We start from the raw sequence: 27865 nt of genomic DNA, 5'->3' as shown, positions 1-27865 counted from the left end.
TAAAACAACTAAGTATAATATTTAGCAGTGCACCTCCATATGATATGCAGAAAACCAGATGTGAGCTTCACCTAGAAGAATCATTGTTGATACTTACATCAAAGCATAACATCCTAAATAAGAGGGAGGAATTAGCAGTAAGATCATTTATCTTTTACTTGTTTTAGTCATTAAACTGCAGCCTTACTGGGGCACCGTCTTGGATTTTTAGTTGAGTGAATCAACTCCAGTCCTTTTTTTAAAACTTGGTACTTGTACTATCAGTCTATTTTGCCAAACTACTAAGTTACGGGGCTGCAAACACACAAACACCAGTTGTCAAGTGGTGGTGGGGAACAAACAGACAGAAAGACACACACATATAGACCTACATACACACACACACACACACACACACACACACACACACACACACACACATATATATATACACAGGGTGTCCCAAAATGATGTACTCACTCTTTGACTTCCCAGTACTCATGCATTTTGTGTTCAAGTAGATGTTTATTGATATACATACAATCCTAAAAAGTTAAATTAAATTCAGGAAAATAAATTGTTGTAGAAACGATTATTTATTCTAATTTAGAATTATTTAATGTTCTCTCTCATTCCTGCCTGTTCGCAAATGTTCAAACTGCCTTCCTTCATTTTCCAAACAAAGCTGATAACCTCCAACAATGGATTCGACAACATTGCCAAACATTTCATTTGGAATTGGGAGACATTGCATTCGAATTTCATTTTTCAAATCATCAATTGTCACTGGTTTTGCAGCGTAAACCTTATCTTTGAGATGTCCCCATAAAAAAAATCCATTGGCGTGAGATCTGGGGAACATGCAGGAAATTCAATGCTACCTCTCCTCCCAATCCATTTGTTTGCATCAAGGTAATCCTGTAGATCACAAAAAACAGTACATTAGTAATCGTCTGTCAAAGAGTGAGTACATCTTTTTGGGACACCCTGTATATATATATATATATATATATATATATATATATATATAAACAAATAGTAAATGAGTATATGCATATATACGTACAGGTATGTGCATACCGACATCCACCTGTATGTATAGGTGCATATCTGGGTACAGGACATTGCAAACAAACGTAGACGAGAACACACGAGCCACATAGAGAACATTCTACTTCATCAGCTACCCACGTTTTAACACCGGCGTTTCGACGTATATAAGCGTATATAAGCTTTTTATTGGGATAGTTTTATCCAAGATATATTGGTTTGATATATTATACTTTGAAGATATAATTCTTCAATAAATATATTATACAAATATCAAATATTATTAAGTAAGAAAATGGAGAGATATAATGGGTATGAATTAATTTTTAATCAATTAACATTACCTACAATCATTTCAATTTACACTCAATACAAATTACAAAATATATAGAAAATAATTCTGTACATTTTAAGATTTTGACTGAAATACCTTCAGGGCAAAGAGGAATTACGGAATGTACATGTAAATCAGTTGAGGTACTCTGTTGGAGTACCTCAACTGATTCACATGTAAATTCCTTTATGCCCTGAAGACAATGTAATTTTTTCCCTGAAGATACTTCAGTCAAAATCTTAAAAAATGCAGAATTATTTTCTATATATTTTGTAATTTGTATTGAGTGCAAATTGAAATGATTGTAGGCAATGTTAATTGATTAAAAATTAATTCATATCCATTATATCTCTCCATTTTTTTACTTGATAATATTTGGTGTGTATATATATTTATATATATATATATATATATATATATATAAAGTGTAGTATATTGCCACTTAAGTGTGGCTGACCCCTAGGGGTGGATGTTACTGTTGCTTTTAGCCCCAGGAGGACATCTCCTCCAGCTGGCTTATCGACACACGACTGTGTCCTGTTTGCCAAGGGAAGTTATCCCTCTCACCTCGATCTGCAGCACGAACGTATCCGGATTTCAGGGTTATTTCCCTTCGTCGGCGTCCGACAGCTGATGACCTTGGTCATCAGCTGTCGGAAAAAAGTACATTGTCTTCAGGGCATAAAGGAATTTACATGTGAATCAGTTGAGGTACTCCAACAGAGTACCTCAACTGATTTACATCAGCTGTCGGACGCCGACGAAGGGAAATAACCCTGAAATCCGGATACGTTCGTGCTGCAGATCGAGGTGAGAGGGATAACTTCCCTTGGCAAACAGGACACAGTCGTGTGTCGATAAGCCAGCTGGAGGAGATGTCCTCCTGGGGCTAAAAGCAACAGTAACATCCACCCCTAGGGGTCAGCCACACTTAAGTGGCAATATACTACACTTTATCGTGCAGTTACTGTTAATACTTCATTTAGAGAATTAACATTGCTTATATATATATATATATATATATATACACATACATATATATATATATATATATATGTATATATATATATATGTATATATATATATATATATATATATATATACATATATACATACATACACACACATACATACATACATACATAAAAACATATATATATATATATATATATATATATATATATAATAACAATAAATGGAGCAAAACGCATATAAATAAAAGTTCCTTTAATTCCTACACATGTTTCAAACTATATGTGTGCTCTCCTCCAAAGAAGTAAGAGCTGCTGGAATTCCACATATATTCATCATCAGGGAATCAACGTATAAAAGCAAGACAAATGCGAAATGATGAGGTAACTTACGAGCTATAATATTACATGGCCAAGTAAGTGACCGTTAGAAGTAAGAACGCTTGTTTACATAGAGTTATAAAGGGAGGGGGCTGTAAACATAATGCTAAAGGTTTAAATTAAATGATTAAAATGGGGGGAGGAGGGCAAAATAGATCACAGTAAAGTAAACTAAAAATCGTAAGCTAATTGCTAAGTCAAAAGTGGAGGAAGGGAGAGAACTAAGGGAGTTCATCAAATATAAAACATTTTCTCCTTAAGGAAAAAACTAATGACATACTTCATATGAAGTGAAGAAAGTAAATATAAAAATAAATAAAGCATCATAGCCTAGTAATATATTATATTATTATACGGATATTAATGCTAGTTAATGGTAAAACAAGGTACAGGATATTTATTGGAGAAATAATAATGATAATAATGTGTACGCTTACAAGGAGAAGATTGAAAATACTTAGTTGAAGTTACCGAAGGTACGAACAACAACCAGTGTGGCATTACTAGGAAGAATTTACTTAGCTAACTGTAGAAGGGGAAAATAAAGCACTAGTGGTGATTGAGGCAGAAATATATATATATATATATATATATATATATCCACTTGAGATGGATATGCAACAAGTGGCTATTCCTTCAGTATAATAAAGGTAGGCAAGATATTGTAACCAAAGAAATTCACAATATTGAAGAGGTGGAGTGTGCAATTAAAGCAGTAGGACTGTGGAGACAATACAAATAGGTGGACAACATAGGAAATAGAAGAGAGGAACAATCTGTTAAGGAGCATGTTGTGGAAAATGAAACCAAGCAGATTGTTTACTACTTTTTAAGCAGAGTCACAGTGTTTCCATCCTCAGCCAATATTAAGTCATGGAATAGCAGTGAGCTGGCAGAAACATTAGCATACCGGGCGAAATGCTTAGTGGTATTTTGTCTATCTTTACCTTCTGAGTTCAAATTCTGCCAAGGTCGACTTTGCCTTTCATCTTTTCAGTGTCGATAAATTAAGTACCAGTTGTGCACTGGGTTGATCTAATCGACTGGGCCCCTCCCTAAAAATTCCGGGCCTTGTGCCTAGAGTAGAAAAGAATATTAAATCATGGAGCTGGCAAATATCGACTTGGAGGCTCTGCTTCATTGGCGTATATTGTAACAGCATGTAAGTCACCTTTGCAAAGTATATCTGGTGTTATATCCAAGTCTGAACTATTATTGCTGATGTGCTATGATAACAATTCTGAATACTGCAGTATCAATACAATGAGAATCAATAATTTCCTGTTGTTTTCCACTTGGAAGGTAAGAAAGGACAATGCTGGAATGTTAACAAAGGAAAGCTCAGGCTTTTGAATGCTACTAAAGATTACAACCTCAAGTGGATTTGAAGGAAGTCCCCATGTTCTTAAGCCACATTACAATAATAAAGCTATGTCCTGTTCCTGTGTCTGATAATGTGAAAAGTTTTGATTTTTGAGTTGACAGCATCTTCAGAAGGGCCTAAAGTTTGAAGAACTTGGTGAATCATATGAAGCACAAAGACAGAAGTATATGGTGCTATCACTCAAAGCAGGAAATCATAAGTTTATAGCTAGATCCACAATACCTTTCCTTGATGGTATTGGACTTAGGAAGGATAGCAGAGCAGTGATACATAGAGAGGAAAGCAGAAAATGTTTTGCTATGGATATGGCAGAGATATAAGAGAGAAAAACCAAAACTGGGAGCAAATTACAAACCCTCAGCAAGCAGTAAAACAGAATAGTTGCTGCATAGTTGGAGTGGTTACAGCTGACACCAGTTTGGTGTGGCAGCTGAATGGATAACAGTAATAAGATTGTTGGACGGGGAAATACAGTCAGAAGGTGCCAAAATAACTGTAATCTCCTATCAACAGCTGAAAGGAATGTTCTGTAGTGCAAATCGTATGAAGAATATTTACACACACACAAACTGAACATCTGCAAGGTTTTAATTTGTTAAAAAACATTTTCATTGAAATCTTTTTTTTTGTCAGTATTCAAACTTTTAAAAACTAGAATTTATGTTTATTCCTAACTAAAATGAAATAATCAATAGTTCTGGCATGATTGATTATATTGTAGTGTTTATTTGTTTTAATCATACTGTCAACAAATATTTTCAACAGTGTAGACTCTGATTTATACCAAATTTTGCTCAAATGCTGTAAATAATAAAATGCTGTTTATAAAAGTTCTTGGAATCAGCTTTGACTTAATGATCTGCATAAATTTACCACAAGGTCTGGAGACAGTCCAGGCCAAAACAAAGTCTTGCTTTCATGATCTTGGAGAGACCATTTGACTACTTTGGCTGAATGAGCGGGAGCATTATCATATTGGTACATTGCCAGTCTGAAATTAATAAGTTATTCTTGTATAGGGAAGATGATGCTTTTGTAAAATATTCTTGTCAGCATTGACTTTTTCTTTTTGATTTTCTTAGACATTTTTAATGTCCATCAGTGAGTTGGTAAGTCTTGATTTATCCAAGAAGATAACACTTTGAAACACACTGATGTTCATTACTTTCTACAGTTCAAAGAATTCTATTGGTAATGTTTTGGGTTTATGACGCAATCCCAGCCACAAATTCCAGATTCCTTCAAAGACCTTCTAATGAGATATCTATATACATGCCTTCCATCATTTGTAGATAAAGAAGTAGCAATTTGTTTTCTGCCATTAGAGGCTAGTTTTATGAAATTTCTCTTATCACTCAAATTCAGATCCTTTTTTTTACCTTCTGTATCCTGTTTTTTGTAGCTACTAAATTCTCTTTCTTTTGGATGAAGTATTCTATGTATGGTAGTTAATGGCATATTTAATTTTCTTTGTTATGTTTCTATTTCAGTGATCTTCATCATAAAGGAAAGAATCCTTCCCTTCATGGAAGAAGACACATGTTTTCTTCTTTTGGTAGGAGCAATCAAATATAGAATAGTAACTCAATCAAGACTTGCTCTCCAGCATCATGCTCCAGAAGAACTTCAAACATATGAATGCCATAGCTAAGTTATCAACTCAAGGGCTCCATCTAACAACAATTCTTAGATTGGAAATTTCCTGAAAAACCACTTATCGCAGCATGTTGATAGCTACTGACCTCTAAATGCTCCAGCTCTTTTATATACACATGGTGGTGATGGTGAGGGTACACACATACACACATACATACATGTATATTTATAGATATATATGTATGTGTGTATGTGCATATGCATGTGTGTGTGTAAGTGTGTGTAAGTGTGTGTGTGTAAGTGTGTGTGTGTGTGTGTGTGTGTGTGTGTGTGTGTGTGTGTGTGTAAGTGTTTGACAGGATACCACATTCAGTAATTGGGTAGTCACTGAGAAAACTTGGTGTTGACAAATGGCTTGTGAAGGTTGTATAAGCTACATGCAAAGATACAGTAAGTAAAGCGAGAGTCAACAATAATTTCAATGATGAATTTCTTGTGAACATAGAAATCCATCAGAACTTGATTCCTTAGGCCTCTTCTATTTATTATAATCTTAAAGGATTTCAGAGAGGAGTTGATCTAATTCTCATTGCTGAATCTAATGGAGAATTAGAGAGGAAATTCTGAGTGTTGGATCTAAACCTAGAATTGAGAGATCTTAAAGTAAACTAAGCAAAGATGGTTTTAAGTAAGTAGGAAAAAAGACAGGATCATGGTAACTTCAGGAAAATGGCCATGCCCAATATGCAGAAAAGGACTATAAGCCATAAATTTCATACAGTGTACTCATTGTAAGCCATAGACACACATGAGTTGTAATTCTATAGGCAGACTAACAGAGAATATAAGCTTCATATGTGATAGATTCACTGGAGCAGTACATACTATGTGTATGTCAAAAATAGGTTCTTTTACAGGCTCAAATGGCTCACTTGAAGTGGCTGATAGCTTTTGTTATCAAGATGTAATTAGCAGAGGAGGTGTTAGCCAAGTTAAGTATGGGTTGGAGAAAGGTCAGGGAGCTACTACTACTGCTGCTGGTTACAAAAGTCTTTTCCCCCAGAGTAAAGAGCAGATTGCACAATGGTTGTGTTAGAACTACAATACTGTGTGGTATTGAGACATGGACTTGAAAAAACTAGAAAGAAAAGAAACAAGCATGCTCAGCTGGGTGAGTAATGCAAGTGTGCATGAGTAATGTAATACAAACATGCTGAAAGAAAACTGAGTATAAGAGGGATCAGATGTACTGTGTAAGAAAGAAGACTACGCTGGTATGGACATGTGATATCTATGAATGAAGACAGCTGTATAAAGAAGTGTCAATGTCTTAATGTAGATGGAGTTGGCAGAAGAGAGAAAGCCATAAAGAAATGGGATGAAGAGCTGAAGGCTAATCTCAGGACCTTAAACCTCACAGGTGAGATGACACAAGACCAGGCTGACTGGTAATACACACCAAGATGTTTTTATGTAACAGCAGCAGCACCATCCCAGGTGTGGAAGCAGTATTTCCTTATCAGTTTTGCATTGACTTTGCAAAGGTCCAGCAATCGACCAGAGCCAAAATATTTCCTGCTCATAACCTTTTATTCAGGTATGTTGAGTCAGGCCTGACCTGAAGTTAAACAGCAATGATTAACTAAGTGAATAACTCTCTCTCTCTCTCTCTCTCTCTCTCTCTCTCTCTCTCTCTCTCTCTCTCTCTCTCTCTCTCTCTCCGTGCGTGTGTGTGTATAATAATTATATGACATGAAGATGGAAGATACCAGGCTTTAATAGTAAATCACATTTGTTTCTGCACTGGAACCTAATAATTTGATTGGTAAAGAGTAATCAACATCAAATACCTAGAGAATTCAGAAAAATCCAATAGTATTTAATCGTATTCCACCCAATGAAGCTGGTGTGCAGTGCAGAAACAAATGTTGTGATCTACTATTAAAGCTTGGTATCTTCCATCCTCATATTACATTATTGTTATGCTAATGTTATGCATGGAGGAGTTCCATATGTGTATACAGCCTTGGAAAATATCCAACTATAGAATAAGATATGGTAGCCAAATAACAACATAGCTCTTAGATGCATGTTATGAGGTTTTGGGAGTTGCTATGTGGTAAGAAGCTTACTTACCAACCACATGGTTCCAAGTTCAGTCTCACTGCATGGCACCTTGGGTAATGTCCTCTAGTATACCTCAGACTGACCAAAGCCTTGTGAGTGGATTTGGTAGACAGAAACTGAAAGAAGGTGGCGAGCTGGCAGAATCGTTAGCAGGCCGGATGAAATGCTTAGCGGTATTTCGTCTGTCTTTACGTTCTGAGTTCAAATTCCATCGAGGTCGACTTTGCCTTTCATCCTTTCGGGCTTGATTAAATAAGTACCAGTTACGCACTGAGGTCGATATAATCGACTTAATCCATTTGTCTGTCCTTGTTTGTCCCCTCTCTGTGTAGCCCCTTGTGGGCAGTAAAGAAGTAAGAAACTGAAAGAAGCCCATCGTGTATATATATATATATGTGTGTGTGTGTGTATGTGTATGTATTTGTCCCCCACCACTGCTTGACATTCAGTATTTGTGTGTTTATGTCCCTATAACTTAGTAGTTTCACAAAAGAGACTCTGAGAATAAGTACCAGGTTTAAAAAAAAAATACTGGGGTTGATTCATCCAACTAAAAGTTCTTTAAGGTGGTGCCCCAGCATAGCCACAGTCTAATGACTAAAACAAGTAAAAGAATAAAAAATAAAAGTATACATATAGTTAAGTACAGAATACCATATTTTATAGGTGAGATAAAAATAATTTTAAGCAATTGCAATTATACCCATAATAATGAGTCATTAATTTTCACTTAAATTACTCTCAGAGAGGGAAAAGATCAAAGCCCATTCATCCTCACCCCTGTGTATCAGCACTTAATGTTTGATAAATGGCACTTCTGGAAGTTCTCAGTTTTGTCACTTCTGAGTGTAAGCTAATGGCTTTCCACTTGACTGATTAAAATTATTTTTAGCTCACCACCCTGAGTATGGTAGCCTGCACTTAACTATATGTTCTTCACACAGAAGACAATCTGGGAAAATATATCCTACACAACTACTATTCTGGAACAAACTATGATAGCTAGTCCCTTTGTTGATTCCATTGGGGGTAGTCCCTCACTATCAAATTCTTCATCCTCTTTCAACAGCCTTTTATTATATTGATCCAACAAAAGAACCTCTATGAAGTTACTCAACTTACAAGAAATAGCAGCCAAATTCCCTCAAATCACACTCTATTGTCTTTAAGTAGGGAAGATACATTGAACATTGTAGTCTTAGATATACAATAAGATAGGATTTGCTGCTTTTGATTATAAGTTTGCTCAGTCAATGCTAAGTGCAACAACTTTCTATTATAAAACTTCTCTGTCTCCTTCTTGTCTTTGTCAATAAAAGTAAGTGCATAATGGACATAATCTTTTTCAACATCTTGATTTCTATAAACACCATGCTTTGTAATTTAGAACACTTTACACCTTCCATTCTCACAGCACAGAATATCAGCAGATTTCTGGCATTTAGCTTCTCACATAATCAGACACAAATGATATCTTGTTTCTTGTCTGGCATCTCAATATTTCTCTTTGCTATATCCATTCTCTGACTATCAGGTCATCCCATAAGTTCTGTCCGATTTTACCATTTTTTAAAATTGAATGAAATTTAATAGTATTTTAGAATGTCTAATGGAATTAAAAATTATTTTTATGCATTTGTGTACATTTAAACTAATAAAATATTATTTTACAAAATAATAGAATTAAAATTTCTTTGATTAAAACCCTTTCTAACATGGAAGTATCCAAAGAGCATTTGAGGCACCTAATGCTTTATGAATACAAAAAAAGAAACTCTGCAGCCAAAGTGACTCGAAACATACACTCAGTTTATGGGAAAGAATGCTTGAATGAAAGAACTTGCAGAAGATGGTTTGCAAAATTCAGAAGTAGAGATTTCCGCCTTGAAGATGAAGATCAAACAGGACATCCAGTTGAGTTTGATGATAAGCTTCTTGAGGCATTACTTGAAGAAAATCCTGCATTATCAGTTGAAGAATTGGCAATAAAGCTTAGTTCAAACCATACAACTGTTCATCGTCATCTTCAACAACTTGGAAAGGTTCCTAAACTTAGAAAATGGGTGCCTCATGAATTGTCCGAAAGCAACCACAAATCCCGAGTTGACAGCTGTTTTTCTCTCCATTCTCGCGAACTCATTTCACCCTTTTTGGATAGACTTGTGATTGGTGACAAAAAATGGATCTTCTATCAGAATTTGAAATGTCGCAAACAGTGGCTTGGTAAAAGGGAAAAAGCTCAACCACAACCAAGAAGGGAACTTCGTGGGAAAAAGGTTCTTCTCTCTATCTGGTGGAATTGCAAAGGATTTTTGAATTGTTACCACCTAATGTAACAATCAATGCTCAAGGCTACTGTCAGCAATTAAAGCGTTTGAACCAAGCTTTTAAGAAAAAAAGACTTGCTTTAGTGAATCAAAAAGGAGTAACGTTTCATCAGGACAATGTGCGACCCCACACTGCAAAGATCACATTACAGAAGATTGAAGAGCTTGGTTGAGAAAAAATTTCTCATCCACCTTATTCTCCCGACCTTGCTCCTTCAGACTACTATTTGTTTCGTAGTTTACAGAATCATTTGGGGGACATAACTTTTGCAAGCCAGGAGGAGGTTGAAACTGACATTTCAGAGTTCTTCACTTTGAAACCAAGAGTTTTACATTGATGGGATTAAAAAGCTTATAAATAGACAGAAGGAAGTCATAGATAATAAGGGACAGTACATTGATGATTAAATTTCATTTAAATATAACATTTGATCACTTGTTTTCTTTATTCAAAATTCGGACAGAACTTATGAGATGACTTGATATTTCCAAGTCTTTTATTTAACTCGTAAAGCCACCATAGTTCAACTTTGTCCACCATTTGGACAGAGATCTTCATCAACAAAACATTGAATATAATAAAGACTTGCAGCAGGCTGCTGATAAGAATGTGTAACTGTCCTATACATTACAGCTTTCACCTCTCCCTCCTTGTTGTTTGGAAATCTCACCTAAGACAGGAGTCTTCTAACTCTCACACTTACCTTCTCTTATATGTTGCTTCTGAGTCTTCCTCAGACTCAACCAAATGTTCCTAACACTATACTATTCAAATGAGTGTATTTCTCATCAGGGAAGCATGTGGTGTTAGTCTCTTGTCTTGTTTTTACTAAGCAACAAGCTCCTTCTGGTTCTCATGTCCACTTGAGTGATATGTGACCAGTTATCTAGCTTTTCTTTTATACTTATTTCAGTACTTATTATTTTTTTGCAAAGCCTGGCACTTATTCTATGAATCACTTTTGCCGAACTGCTAAGTTAAGGGGGCATAAACACACCGACACCAGTTGTCAAGCAGTGGTGGGGAACAAACACAGATGCAGACACAAAGACACACACACACACACACACATATATATATACGATGGGCTTCTTCTAGTTTCCTTCTACCAAATCCATTCACAAGGCTTTGGTCGGTCTCAGGCTATAGTAGAAGACACTTGCCTAAGGTGCCACGCAGTAGAACTGAACCTAGAACAATGTGGTTGGAAAGCAAGTTTCTTACTACACAGCCACAGTTACAGACTAGCTTTTCAAAGCTTGTGTTGCAAATGGTTAGAATCATTGATTTCTCTTTATTTGTTGAAGCATAGTCTTAGCCTCCATGTACACCATTTGGTACAGTTGTCAGAGAGCATGATAAAATGCCTTGCAGTATTTGTTCTAGCTTTCTGCACTTCCAGTTCAAATTCTACCAAGGTCAACTTTATCTTCTAACCTTTCAGGGCCATTAAAATTAAGTACCAGTTCAAGGCAGAACATTGGTGAAATTGTTAGAGTGTGTCATTAGATTATTTAAGGCTTCTGTTATAACTCCTTGTGATTTGAGTTTTAGAGTGGTAGGCTTAACCATCTTGTGGTTTTACAACACTATCTGATCCTTAGACAACTTCAGTACAGTTCATTTCATTGCATAGATTTAGACCAGGTCTCTGATTTAAAGATAACTTTCTCTCTTCATCCCACCAGTTTCAGAGGTCTTGATAGGATAATGAGTCGTGCACTTCCCTCCCTCACTAAATAGTAAAAAGAATAAAATAAAATAGCAGTATACTTGCCTGGTGTTTTCCAGTATGACTATTAAAACTGCTAGATATACAAACTAAGGGTAAAGACCCACATCAGTCATAAATGACCATAGGATTGCACCTAGAAAGTTCCCCTCTGAGGCACAAGGTTTTTATGGAAGACCAGCAGTCACCTATGCGTACCAGCTTCCCCTTTCCATGCCACCAATGTTATCCAAGGGAAAGGCAAAGACCAGTACAGCTTGGCACTAGTGATGTTGCAACTCATTTCTACAGCTGAGTGAACTGGAGCAATATGACATAAAGTGTCTTGTTCAAGAAGACAACACACAACCCAGTCCAGAAATCGAACTCACTATCTCATGATCGTGAGTCTGATGCTCTAATCACTGAGTCATGCACCTTCAGACTATATCACCATTATCAATTAACAATTAAAAGCCTCATAAAACTAATTCATTTGCTCATCTTTCGGACATATTTCACAGGCATAAGCAGGGACCCACCTTAATTATATGAGTGTATGTGTGTGTAGGGGGGGGGTGCATGTTCCTTATGCATTTGAAAACCAAGTTGCCAATTTTGATGTGTGAGGTATCAAAAGATTCTGTAATCTTTCAGCTACCAAATAAACTTTATTTTCATTTACATATTTTCTATGTTATCTCAGCAACTAGCTTTAGTTATTTGAAAGACAATGCTTTACAATGACCAAGTTTCATTAGAAAGGGACAATAATCTCACACTTTCAATTTGAACCAAAATTGCATGTTGCATTACAAGAGTGACAATGTATGAATAATGAAAGTAATGTTTCTCCAAATTAGTCACATTTGTACTATAATAAAGAAAGCTGCTTCTCATCTATCTATATGTATTGGGTCATCCCACAGAAATGTGTTTTTTTTTTTAATTGCATGAACTAAAAGTCGAAAGGGGGCAGGACAAACAACTTGCTATAAAAGCAGGCAGTAATTTTACCTTTGAATTCTGTAGACAAGGTCAGAACAGTAGTGGAAGAGTATTTTTCATCATGGACAAGTGAATTTTGGAAGAGGGGCCTAGCAAGTCTACCAGATAGATAGAAGAGCATTGTAGCAAATGAAAGAGAGTATATTTTAGAATAAAAAAGAACTTTGTTTATCTTAATTTTGAAAAGTAAATGAAGTATAAAGAAAACTGCATTATTTATGGGACGACTCAATAAAGGCTACCAAATAAACTATGTTTTTGACACAACTCTTTTTTACTACTGAAATAACCTCGGCAACGAGGTCAGGTCACATAATTTTGAGGTCATTTTTGGGCAATATTTCGATTTGCTTCTTATGTTTCACTTTTATTCAATGCTTCACATATGCGTAGAATTCTACTCAGACAAGCTTTTATGAAAATGTACACATAAATATTATATTAAAATAAGCCACAACCAAAAACATTTCATTAAAAAATATCCATTTCTCTGTTTGTTATGAGGAAATACAGTCACTCACTCTCTCTCTCTCTCACATGCACATGCTAGTGCACACATACATGCAAAAAAGCTATATGCATATGTACATATATATGTGTATATGAAAGATAATGTGTGTGTGTGAGAGAGAGAGAGAGAGAGCAAGTGAGTATCATTTACACATACATACAAAAAATACATACATGACAATACACACCTTCACTCACTCACTCTCTCTCACTCTCTCATGCACACACATACACATATATTCATTTCATATACTCACACATACATCTTTCACTTTCTCCTCTCTTTCAATTTCTGCTCTCTTCAAAGCATAAAGAAATAAAAAAAAATTTACGGAAATTAACGAACAATCCTATGATTCTATATGATCGACCATATGAACAAGTTGACACCTTTGCTGCTTCAAATGAAAGAATGCCATTAAATAACTTTCTTTGGCACACACATGCCGACACACACATGCTGGCGCACACACACACACACACACACACACACACACATTCTAGGTAAAACTTTTGTATGAATTATGTTATTTCTTGTGCGCACGCGCAAAATTACAGCTCAGATCCAATTGAAATTACCTTTTTCTATTTTGTAATTTGTGTTTGTGATGAGCATATTTAAAAACCTGATCTTCAATATAATCTTAAAAGAAGTTTTCCCAGAAATCCTATCCTTTACCTCTTGTTTCTAGCATGTCCAAGGTGAAATTTACACCTCACTCATATTTCTTTCTAAATTTCTTTTGATTCCTATGTTTTCGATACAGAAGATTAGGATTTCGCCCAAAAAACATTCTCAATATTTTAATTTTCTCACTCCCCGCCCCAGTTTCTTCATTTTTAGTTTTTTCTAAATTTTTTTCTTGGAAATCCACAGAGAAAAAAAAAACAGAGAGTACAAATCTTTAAGAATTTTCTTCTTCTTTTCTTCTTAAAGAAACACTTCTCAAACATCCACCCATCATCTCACCACTTTCAAAAAGCTACAAACTCCCAATGTTTCACGTTTAGCTTTTTGCAAAACAGGGAAGTTTCTTCAGAAATAATGTTGTTTACCTGTTGTTTCTTGCATATTGGGTTTTTTGGTGGTGGTCCAGTATTTTTTACATCTGCTATTTCAATACAATTCTACATGTGCCTGAAACATCAGACAAAAGTGAAACATTGGGAGTTTTAGCTTTTTGAAAGCAGGTAGGTGATGGGTGGGTGAGGTGGGAGAAGGGGCATTGAGTGTTTCTAAAATCAAACTTTCAGAAAATATATATATTTCCCAGATTCATAATATCTGTATTTTTCTATGTGGATAAAATTTTTTTTTTTAAAGTTACAAATTAAGAAATTGCAGTGGGGATGGGGAAATTAAAATTTTGGAAACGTGATTTCTGGGCAAAATCGTAATAACCCCCTTTTATACAATGAAACAATACATAGTTTGTGATCCTTCTTAAGAAAAGAAAGCACTTTCATGCAAACCCATGCAAATTGCCCCCTCCCCCTCCCTTCACTTTTAAACTAACAATAACTTCTATTATGCTAGTAATCCAGTTCACTATATATCAGTTGTGTCAATTCTGCCCATAAGAAAGGAATAAATAATACAATGTGGCTGTAGGTTATAACATCCGGACAACGCCAGGAAGCATTGTTAGTTAAATTATAAAGACAAAATTGAATTTCATTGAATTAGTCCCTTCCAAAGTAGTTTGCTGCAAGTAATTCACTGAAAAACTGAATATTCATCAGCTATGGTTTTTCCATGGTTATGCACTAATCTTATAATAAAAGATCCAGTCCAAGACCTAATGAAAACTTATTGAAAATTTCTAAAAATATATCTGTAGAATTAAATATCTATACAGTCAGTGATTCCAAAGTCCAATCTCAGGTTAGAACTAAAAGCATTTTATCATTAAAATTATCAGAAAAGGATGAGAGTGAAATGTACATGACAATTTTCAGGCCCTTCCAGACTGGTAAGATTGGTGGGGTAGATGTCCAATTCAAACATCTGGAGGGAAAGAGAGTGTAGAGAAAGGAATTCCAAAGGGTTGCCGGTCTTGAAACTGGATGAAGTGTTTAGTGCAGGGTATGAGAGGTAAAATACAGAGGAGAATGATAGCAGGAGAAGAAACAAGTATATCAAGTCTCAGAGGTGGAGAAGAACAGGGGTCATTGTAGTAGCAACAAAGCTGGCACTCTGTCGGTTATGATGATGAGGGTTGTAGTTGATCCGATCAACAAAACAGCCTACTCATGAAATTAACATGCAAGTGGCTGAGCATTTTACAGACATGAGTACCCTTAATGTAGTTCTCAGGGATATTCAGCATGACACAGAGTGTGACAAGGCTGGCCCTTTGAAATACAGATACTACTCATTTTTTGGCAACTGAGTGGACTGCAGCAATGTGAAATAAAATGTCTTGCTCAAGGACCCAATGCATTGCCAAGAACTGAACTCACAACTTTACAATCGTAAGCTGAATACCCTAACTACTAAGCCACATATTTTCACAATAGCAACAGAAGAGGTAACAAAAAGAAAGAGGAGGACACTTGTCAGTCAGTGATTATAGCCTGCTAAGGAGTTAATCATTGACACTCTGCTAAATTCACCTTGTTTAGGTTTCAGTCAAGGATGTTTATTTATGCAGGAGCAACTGCACTGTGTCACATATATAAGCAGGACATATGGGATTTACTGACCTGATCTAGGCAAAAGTACTGACATATTAAAATTTCCCCTCCTCACCAATTTTATGTATGTATGTCATTTTTCAGTTTATTTCAAGATTCCTTGCTAATAGAGAAAGAACCAGTTTCTAACCTAGATCCAAGGTTCCTTCACTGGAATTTCAACATCAACAACAGGGTATTTTTGTTTGTATGTACAGATTTGTGTGTTTTATGTATGTTTTCTCATGTATAGAGTTATATATCTAGACATGCTCATATATATTTAAATGATAAAACTTCTGGAAAGTTTTACAGATTTTACAGTTCAAGTGATGGATTCAATCTGTAGCCTTCAAATTAGCTTTCTCCTTTCTGGTTTTGAGAAGCCTAATTTCTCAAGATTGGTATTTAAGCAGTGTTACATATCCCAGGGCCCCAATAATTACAGGTATAAATCTGAACTTGTAATCTGGATAGAATAACTGTAGATTTTTTAATAGTTCAGCATAGGTGTTCTCTTTTTCACTTTATGTTAACATCCGCTGGGCAGCTAATTTCTACAACTGTGCACAGTTACTTTTCTCTATCCCAAATCATTATATCAGATCTGTTGTACTTACATTTTATTGATGCCTTTATTGGTACATTCTACCAGTATTCCTTTTCATTATGAGTGGCTATGGCTTCTACCATATTGTGGGTTTTTATTTCTTTGTCCTCGGGATTATCTTTCCAACGGATTTTGTTATAGAGTGTCCTAACAACAACGTCATGTCTCATCGTAGATAATACCGTGATGACATTTTCAGACAACTGCTTATGATGTGGGTGATATTTTCAGTGTTAAATCCACAAAGTCTGCATCAGTTGTCACATTTTACGGCTTTTCCTGCATCTCTATCCCTTTTGTGCATCAGGTACTTGGTTGATATTTCCTGTTCCTGAATTGCAAACACATACCCTTCAAAGTGGAAGGTAATAATCCGGCTATTCGGCCATGATAAATTGCTTTGATGATCGATGTTACTATCATCATGGAACTTTCTACTAATATATCCATGCATAGTCTTCTGCTCATATAGGCTCATCTTTTCATCTGATGATATGTTGTGGTAGAGTTGTGCGACTTTTTGGGGCATGTATTCTAGGGTATCAGACAAAGAGTGTTGCTCAAGGAGCTGCCTTCCAAGTCTTATGATGTTATCAGCTACATGTATGCAAATTTGGTCAAGGGATACACTGATGCTTAGTGGTTAAAAGATGTTGCCGAAGGAATATGATGCAACATTCAAAGGCATTTTGGATTGATGTTAAACCTCTGCCACCTTGTTTACATTTTAGGTAGAGGCGGTCTACATCACTGTTTATGTGGAAATTATGTGTGCTTGTTAGTATTTTTCAGGTTTTCACATCAATGGCTCAGATTTCATCAAGTGTCCAATCAAGCAGCTCAAATGTTGCTATGAGTACCCTACATCCTTTGAGAATGTTGTAACTAGGTCTTTTTCATCTCATGCATATTCTTTGCATAAAGTTTTAAGTCATCCACAAAGAAACAGTGTGTAATTTTGGCATTTCTGTTCCCTTGTGAACCAGTGAGATACCCTTCAGACTTCCTTAACATGAATGACAAGGTGTTTAAAGAAAGTATAAACAACATCACAGAGAGGCTGTCTCCTTGGAATATGCTTTTGCAATACTGTATTCTATCAGTGATAATATATTCACTCTTTGTGTTTAATTTCAAGATGGTGGCCCACAATGAAATCAGGCCAGCTATGGCTTTGACTATTCTCACTGGAACTTTAGCAAGTTGAAGGGTTTCTAGCATCCATGAGTGGGGAACAGAGTCAAAGGCTTTCTCATAATCTAATCACATTGAATTTAGGTTCCTCCTCTGCTCTTGCACCTCTGACATCATAGTTTTGTTGATTAGCAATTGCTCGGCACATCCCCAGACTTTCTTCTTTGTAGCTGCTTGTTGTGCTGTGATAATGTTATTGGTTTCACAGTGGTCTTGGAGGAAGAGATTTAAACAGGCTGTATATATCTTATACATTAAGTTCTGGTATGCAATTGGCTGGTAGTTTTTTGCCGTGTTGGTGGTTCTGCATTTGGGGATCAATTTTACATACATAAACATTTGAAGCAGCAAGTTGCATATTTGGCGTGGGAGACTATTTATCAAAAATACGATGAATACTAACTCCAACTTTGGAGCCACAACCATCAGCCTTGTTAAATAACTGGTTAATCTCCAGATGAATTAACTGAGGGAGCCTTTTATTTATGACCATAGTGATTTTTAACTGAAACTTGAATATCTCATACAGAGAGTTACTACAAACAACATGGCTGGACACAACATCAACAACACAATTGAGGAATAGAACAAAAACAGAAGTCCATCATGTATGTATGTATGTATGTATGCATGTGTGTATGGATGGATGCATGCATGCATGCCTGTATGTATGTATGTGAAAAGGAATACAAAAAAATGGGACAAGAACGCAAAACATCCAGACAGCTACATGATACAAAAAGGGACAACAAAACATCCAGACAGATGATACAAAAAAAGAGCAAGAAAAAACACGGACGAGTCATTCAAAGTTTTCTTTCCTCAGTTGAGTTCCAGATTATCTTTGTAATTTCAGCTGGTTATACTCGAGATTGCTCCAATCTAGCCAGCCCCAAGGAAAAACTAAGCTAAGAGCACTAGATTCCTTGGAAGAAAGCAGCGAATGTATACGAAAACAAGGACGGGAAAAAAATGGAGAAATAGTACACAAATACAAGTGCAAATAACAGGACATAACAACAGGTGTCTTTCGACTAAGGACGAATTAAATTTAGCTGGCGTGTGTGGAAGTGAAGCCTTACGGCAGGGACATAACCGATGACAGGTATGGGGAGGAATATAGATGTTGCACGGATGGTAGTCGAACCAAGAAAGAAAGGTCAGGCTTGGCCGAACACAGGTCATGTGGAGAGAGAGGAGAGAGGTAGAAGCAGAGGGACAGAATATTTAGGGAGGGACAAGAAAAAAAGAAAAAGGACAGAGTGAAGTGAAAGAGGAGGGAAGGTGAGAAAGAAGAGAAAGCCAGGAAATGTGAGAGAAGGGAAACGAAAGAAAGAAGAGTGGAAAACGAAGTAAGTGTGAAGGGGTATATGTATGTATGTATGTATGGATGCATGCAAGCATGTATGTGTAGCATATGTTTTTGTGTATGTTTGCGTGTACCCTTGTCTTGACATCATGTCATAGTTGTAAATGAGCAAGTTGTTCATTTCCAGTCAACCATACAAAATATGTCAGGCCATGGGGAAATATTACCTTGCTTGGAAACAGGTTGATGACAGAAAGGAGCATCCAGGTGTAGAAAATCTGCCTCAACAAATTTCATCTGATCCATACAAGCACAGAAAAGTAGACATTAAATGAAGATAATACAGCAAGAAAAAAAAAGCAAGTTTGTTCTTTTTCTTGTTAAAAATCAAATCAAATTTGAGTTTAATAGTCAAATCTGTAACAAAATAGTTACAGCAAAAGGTTACTGTAAGAAATCTACATATCTGCCTACAAATGGGTATCATCTACAACTAGATATAGTAATACATGACACCATCAAAAACTGGATATGTTAATACTTGTGACCATCATAAATAACTGGACAAAGGAATACATTTGCAAGTGATGATTCATATTCAAGCCTGCTCTAGATTAGTGATGTTAGAATTGAAACTAAAGGTCTAACTTCTTAGCACAGCTATCATAGCTGGAGCTGACAGCTCAAGTTGAAGTCAGAACTACAAACCAACAATATTCTTGTCAATATTAGAATGTTTCCACTGCTTACAGTGATGAACTGTTCCTTATTGTAGTACTTATCTACAGCAATGCAGACTAGGCTGTTGGCAGTCGTCTTACTTATGGACATAGAACAATGAACCCCCAAACATGTGGGACATATTTACAGCTGGATGTACTGAGATGTTGATAGTTAAATTAACTTGGTTACAGACACTGTACAATGAAATATGCAATGTGGTACCTACATACAGCAAAGTAGACTGTCAGCTGACAGTTAATTTTCTTAGCCATAGACATTGTACAGTGAGGTATATCACCACAAAGTACCTAATTTGTGGCTAGATAGACTTGGTTGAATTGTTTCAGCTATTGACACAGTGTGAAATGGTGACAGAATAGAGCAACTCTTTGACTAATTATTGTGTACCCTGTCAATAGGGCCATCCAGTCCTTGACCAGTCTATTAATGCAGCTTTTATAAACCTACTGTTTATATTGTTTACACTGGAAATAATGCAAACATCAGTTATCATTATCACTTTAGAATCAATTTTCTTTATCTGTTAAGACAAGTCATTTCTCTCCCATAATTGGTATGATGCTATCAGTGTAAATTAGCATGCTACTGTGAGAAGTAACACCATCTGACAGTGCTAATTAAGTAGATAACAATGTTATAATGAGGCTATAAACTGTATTTGAAAGGAGATCATTTAACAGGTTAACTCTTCAACCATGCCAATAACTGCCCTGTAACCTTCTCCTTGAACAAATAACTGTTGGAAGAATAAAATTTAAATTCCCTAAAGGTAAACAAAGTGAAGATAAAGGAGTGAGTAGAATAGCAGTACTCAGTGTACAGGAAGGAGAATTTAAGAACAAATGGCTACAAAAAATTCTATGTGGCTTTTTGTAAACTGTTCTATACATGCTGTGAATAAAAAAAAAATAATAAGACGCCATCTTGTACTCTTACAATTTCAATGCCCACTTCTGTATATACAAAATAAACTAAAAAGAACTAAATTTGTCAAAAATCCAACTTTCAAATGACAATAGTTCTCTTAATGGCTGTTTCAAAGATTCTCATTATAGGTTATTGTAAATATTTGAGTTAACAGGTAATGGGGGTGGGGTTGATACAGGACTCTGTTACCAGTCCAGCTTCACCTATGGTCTAAACATGCCGTTCTCAAGAGTCCGATCTACATAGACCGGTAACATAGAAGGTAACACAAAGTGTTCATTGCTCTGAGCAACATTAAAATGGTAAGTTTGACAAGAGTTTCATTAGCTTGCAGTGTGGAGTTCAAATGTTTTCTGTTAAGCAGGTCATTCATCTGTATACCACTTGTAATAAAAATTAAAACAGAGCTTAATTGGTGAAAAAGAAAAAGCAGTTGATGACTTTAGCAAAATAAACCTTTATTAGCCAACGTGAACAAGAAAATAACTTTTTTATACTCTAGATAGAACATACAGGGGTATCTTCACTTAAGAGAGATCTTGTAATGAAAGGACTATGTGACTCACAGTTTTACATCATTTTATCTTACTGATTATGACATAATTAGATTAACTAAGTTCCATAATGTAAATGGACCTTCAATCATACTTAATTCTATTCAATAGCCATCTACTCTGCCCTGCTTGTTCACAATTCTAGTAATTTTATTCCAACCAGTTATCAGGAGTCTATTGATTATCAAACACTAGATGTAGTGAGTGAATAAAGTATTAGACAACCTACTCATGGGTTACAAATTCAATGCCACAACTGGTATTTTATTAAGTGTCAATTAAAGCATTTCATTGCATTGCCTCAATTCATATAGATGTTGAGAATAAGTAGATTATTTGACAATAGACAAATGTTTTATCCAGGAAGATATATATTTCATCCAAGTTACACCACAAAACTATAGCAAAGTATTTGTTTTAAAAGTCCATGTAAATTTAGGAGACATTCCCCTTCCTCCTTCTCAGCATCATCATTATTATTATTATTATTCAATGTCCATTTTCCATGCTAGCATGAGTTGGATGGTATGATAGAAGCTGGCAAGCCAAAGGGCTGTGCAAAGGTCTAATTTCTGCTTTGGCATGGTCTCTACAGTGAGGTGCCCTTCCTAACACCAACTACTTCACAGAGTGTATTGGGTACTTTTTACACGGTATTGGCACAAGTGAGGTCACTTAGTAACTTGCAAGACAAATCCCTCAACTAAGGAGGCAAGTAATATTGAGAGAGGTGGCTTTTTACCAGGTGTGGAAAGGTTAAAGAATGGTAAAGGGACAGGAACAGGTGTTTTGTTTCAGGGATGATATATGATTACTCCAGCTGGAAAAGAAAAATGATAGTGGTGGAGATGTGTCTGGGAGTACCCTAAAATTACAGGAAGGTGAATATAAGAGAAGTGGTATTGTTGAGTAGGTAAGTTCATGGGAATGTGAGAGGCAAGTGGCAGATAGACAGAGATGGGGATGGAGGGAAATGCAATGAGAGATGAGAGGCATGGTCAGTTGTGAATATCAGTTAGAGGGGAAGATGGAGGAAGCAGATACAGGTCAGGGAAGTAACAGGTGACAGCAACGATGACATGAAATATGTTGAGATAAGGTGCAACAAAGAGATGAACAAAGCCAGAAACAGAGTCAAAGGTACATGAGAGTGGAAACAGTGGGAGATGAATAGAGGTAATGGGGAGGGGCTGTAGGCAAAAAATGACTGGGTGTACAAGGAAAGGTTAAAGGGTCATTCAGTAAAAAATAAGGTGGTAAGGGATGATGCTGAGAATGCAAAGGAAAAAAGGAGTGGTTTCAGGAAGAGTGAGTGGTAAGGTATGAAGTATGGGCAGTTTTGCTCTTATAATTTGCAGCAGCTGAGTAAGTAGTGCCTTAGACAGAAAAGTGATGGCAGGATGAGTGTGAGGAAGATGGGCAGTGGTGCTCGTCATGAGCAGATTGGGTGAAGGAGCATATACATAAGCAGTATACCTTTAGGACCTCATTTTTGCTAAGATGGACAGGTTTTCTCAAGCACTACATATTGGTTACTTGCATTAATCTTTAACCCTTCCATTACCGTATATCTACTGATGTTTACATCAATTTAGTAAAAATGAAGAATTTAGTAAAGTAACTCTGTTATTATGGAGCTGGTGTCTGAAACATAAATTAACATGAAACTTTGATGAAAGTTTTTGAGTGAGATCACTTAAAACCAGAAATCTGTATCAAAGAACCAGAGTCAGTCTCAAGTGGGTTGGTTTCAAAAGGATTAAACAGAAATCATAGTAGCCACCTTCAAAAATAAGAATTTCAAATATCAATTTTTCTTTCATTGACCAAATACTCCACCTGTAAACCAAACTTGTTAAGCACAAACACTTTGAAACTATGGGTATAAGTGTTTTTGGAATACCCAGCCATTCGCATGTGTGTGTGTGTATATGTATATATATATATATATATATAAATATATACATATATTTATATATACGAGTGGGTGGACAAATGAAAGAAGAGCACTCAACACATTTATAGAGTTACATACACACACACACACACACACACACACATTATCAGTCAGTTGGCTGAGAGTCTGAAAAAAAAAGCACACTCTAAAATAGAATTTGAGTAGTTATACTTTTATATTACCAAGTAGTATATTCCTGATTATGGCATATAACCCATCAGAAAGTTACCATTGGTTCAATGGTAACTTTCTGGCTGGTCAACTTTACTTTCATTGACCAAATACTCCACCAATAAACCAAACTTGTTAAGCACAAACACTTTCACCATGACAGAGTGTCATGTTTACCCCTTTTGAAATAATCATACACTTATCCTGTAAGGTCTTTGTCTTACACCTTTCCTAGGGTCAATAAAAGAAAACACCAAAAACACTAGTCAGATAATACACTGGTGTCAGCACTGATTATTTTCTTAACTCTTCAGTAACCCTTTTCCTCAAATTTGCAAATATTATTATTATTATTATTATTATTATTATTGTTAAGGTGGCAAGCTAGCAGAATTGTTCCCACACCAGACAAAATGCTTAGTGGTATTTTGTCTGTCTTTACGTTCTGAGTTCAAATTCCACCAAGGTCGCTTTGCTTTCCATCCTTTCAGAGTCAATAAAATAAGTACCAGTTATGTACTGGAGTCAGTGTAATTGACTTGCCCCGTCCCCCAAAATCTCAGGCCTTGTGTCTATAGAAGAAATGATTATCATTATTATTGTTGTTATTTACAATTCTATACATTATTTGTCCATGGTAATGTGGCTAAGAAGTTTGCTTGGCAATCACAAGATTTTGGGTTCAAACATCTTGTGCGACATCATGTTACCAGTCAACTCCAGTTTTGTAAGTCAAATCAGGTAGATAAAATCAGATGGATTGATTTCATATGGGATTTGGGATTTGTTGTGAAGGAGGGAGTGCTTGTCATACAGTGTCATGTTAAGTCTGCTTGAAATTATGGGTATAAGTGTTTTTGGATTACCCAGCCATTCGCAGTGAACAAATGAAAGAAGGGCACTCAACACGTTTATTGAGTTACATACACACGCACACACATTATCAATCAGTTGGCTGCAAGTCTGAAAAAAAAGCACACTCGAAAATAAAATTTGAGCAGTTATACTTTTATATTCCTGATTATGGCATATAACCCATCAGAAAGTTACCATTGGTTCAATGGTAACTTGTTACATCCCATAACCAGGAGTATACTACTCAACAATATAAAAGTGTGTGTGTGTGTCTATATTGGTGGGGACAGCTTTTCTTATAAACATGCTGTATTAAAAACAGGACTATGGTCTAGTAATATTTTTCATGAAACTATTTAGGGTTTTTTTTGTTTGTGCAAGTTCCTTAGTTTGTTTAGAAATGTAGAGTTTACAAATTCATCACGAACTTAGACACTCATGCTATCACCTTTTGAATGAAGTGGTGTTGGTATGTATTGCTGCTGCTACCTCAGAATTTGAGTTTTTTGCCATTAGCTCTATGCATCATTAGTCAGGGAGTATTTTATTTATGTTTGTGATTACTGTAAGTAGTTGGTGTGCTTATTTTAACATTGTGCTCAGCTATAAGTATTACTTCCCTCCCTAATCGTCTATTTTTGTGGAGATTTCCGTACAGGATACATGTGTTGTAAAAACTAATGTTTCTCACCTGGTCTTTGTTTTGTGTGACGTAGTTTGACAAAAGTGAGGAGTCAATTTTATTGATTCCCAGTAATTTAGTGGTATTTATATTGCTGATGCCAAGGAGTTGAAAGGCAAAATTCGAATTCAGAACGACGCGAGAGAACAAAATACCACAAAACATTTTCTCTGGTACGTGAACATGTTTACGACTGCAACAAAGTAAATGTAACACATGCATGTTGACTATAATAGGTTATTATGAGGTGGAAGTACCAGGTCAACATGTTGACAGTATAATTATCATAGCTTCAACAACAAATCATGGACGAAATCTGCCAGTACAACAAAAGGAATGTTCATAATGTATCAACACAAATATGTAGAGAAATAACAGCTTTTAATCTAAGGGGAAAAACTCTTGCGAAACAGCTGCAAAAATCACTAAAAAAAAACTCTCTTGAATTCATTGCGACAATTTCGATGCTCTATTCCTTTTCCTTTTTCCTGAGGCGCTATGTGCTAGGGGACTCCAAGGAGAGCGTGACAAAGACAAGGAAATTTCCACGACCGTCAGCTTGTACACGCTGAAGTTCAGCTTGCCCGGGACGCCAGCAACCTTAGGGCTAGCACTGACACCATGTTCTTACTATTTTAAACAAACATCTACACATACAACAAATTAAGTTACAGCTATTCTCTAAGATATGCATACACATGTAAGTTTTCCTAATGACTTCCTCAGAAGGGAAAGGATATACTCATAATTTTCGTAGGCATTCTGAGACTTACAAGATTAATCATCCTCATCACCAGCATTTAATGTCCTTTTTTTCCATGTTGGCATGGGTTGAACGGTTTGACAGGAGCTGGCAAGCCAGAAGACTGTGTCAAGCTCTACTTTTACTTTCTTTTTTAGCATGGCTTTTAGGGCTGGGTGCTCTTTCTAATACTAGCCACTTTATAGGGTTTATTGGCTGCTTTTTACATGTCACCAGCAGCAGTGATGTTCCGGTGATAATGGCAGTTGATATTCTACTTAAATTACTATAATTTGAGGAGTAAAGGAAAATACGAGCATGGCTGTGTGGTAAGATGTTTGCTTCCCAATCACATTGTTTTGGATTCAGTCTCATTGCATGGCACCTTGGGCAAGTGTCTTCAGCTGTAGCCTCAGCCAACCAAAGCCTTGAATAGATTTGATAGACAGAAACTGAAAGAAGCCCATCATGTGTGTGTGTGTATACATATATATATATATACGTAAATGCTCAATACTGCATTGGTGGATAAAATTTCTTTGTGTGTATTAAAGCTACCATTGGTTTTGTTAAGAAAATATCTTAACAATTTTTCAAGCTGATCACATGGAGGAATGGTGTTCATCTCCATTTTGGATGAAAACATATATTTATATATGTGTATATGTCTTTGTGTCTGTGTTTATTCTCATTGCTTGACAACAGGTGTTGATGTGTTTACATCCCCATACCTTAGCAGTTTGGCAAAAAGAACTGATGCAATAAATACCAAGCTTTAAAAAGATAATTGCTGGCATTGATTTGTTCAGCTAAAACCTTCAAGGCAATGCCCCAGCATGGCCACAGTCAAATGACTGAAATAAGTAAAAAGATAAATGGGATATCAGATTAGTGCTATTCTGGGAAGGAACAAGAGAGAATAGAAGTTGCTGTGTAGTTAGCAGGACATGGTTTGCAGTACGGATGATGACAAATGAGATGATTGTATCAAAGGGTGCTTGAATGGAGCTGATATACAACTAGCTGGTTCTAAGGAATGGAAGCCATTACTGAAGTAATAGAAAAGCAGAGGAAAAAAAACTTATGTAGATTAAAGGTTCAAATGTATTGGTAAGTGAGTCTTTAATGATCGGTTTCTTTGGCTTTCTTTTGGATGTAGTCTAGAATGTTTATGCGTAGCAACAGCACCACACAGACATGGGAACAGTATTCTGTCATGGGCCTAGTTGGACTTCATGGAAAGTAAGAAACAAATTGCCATTCACGTTTTCTCTCTCTCTATATATATATATATCATATTATATACCTTGTCAATGAATCAGAAAAAAAGCACACTCTAAAAGAAATGTTGAACGGTTATACTCTTATGTAGCTAAGTGGTATATTCTTGGTTATGGCATATAACCAATCAGAAATTTACCATTGGTTACACATCTACTGCTGCACATGGAATACAGAAATTAAACTGACACGCTGGCTGGAAGCACATAGCCTCTTTAATGCTGGAGGTAAATATATAGTTTGTGTCAGTTTGGTGGTGAATAAAACTACAATATAAAAAAAGCTTTTTGAGAGAGTTACCTACCCTTATATCATTCCAGCCATAGCTGAACTGAGTCAGTTGTGCCTGCTTTCTTTTCTTCTTTTACTTGTTTCAGTCATTTGACTACAGCCATGCTGGAGCACCGCCTTTAGTCGAGCAAATCGACCCCAGGACTTATTCTTTGCAAGCCTAGTACTTATTCTATCGATCTTTCACGCCGAACCGTTTAGTTACGGGGACGTAAACACACCAGCATCGGTCGTCAAGCAACGTTGGGAGAGACAAACACAGACACACAAACATATATATACATATATATATATATATATACACACACACACACACACACACACACACACACACACACACACACACACACACACACACACACACGTTTATATATATTTTCGTTTTTGGATTTGGTTTGCAAGATTTTTTATGTGATTTCATGTGTTGAAGCATATTCTGTTGTGTCTGGGGGAATCATTTTTTTGTCATGCCTTAAAATTTAACACACTCACT

The 27865-nt window shown here is 36.1% G+C and overlaps 1 protein-coding gene across 1 annotated transcript; it reads right to left on the bottom strand.

Annotated features, from left to right (window-relative positions):
• Window positions 1-27865, bottom strand: LOC149136592 (uncharacterized). The gene is made up of 2 exons (XM_089349229.1): window positions 25068-27865; window positions 1-897 (listed from the first exon to the last, which is right to left on the bottom strand). The coding sequence occupies exons 1-2, from the start codon at window positions 25278-25280 to the stop codon at window positions 763-765; spliced, it is 348 nt and encodes a 115-aa protein (XP_089205355.1). The 5' UTR covers window positions 25281-27865; the 3' UTR covers window positions 1-762.

This window comes from Octopus bimaculoides, chromosome 3 (genome assembly GCF_046866305.1).
Source record: "Octopus bimaculoides isolate indiv1 chromosome 3, ASM4686630v1, whole genome shotgun sequence".
Classification (NCBI taxonomy): Eukaryota; Metazoa; Mollusca; class Cephalopoda; order Octopoda; family Octopodidae; genus Octopus; species Octopus bimaculoides.
The sequence above is the reverse complement of the archived record's forward strand: the minus strand, read 5'-3'. Positions and strand labels throughout refer to the sequence as shown.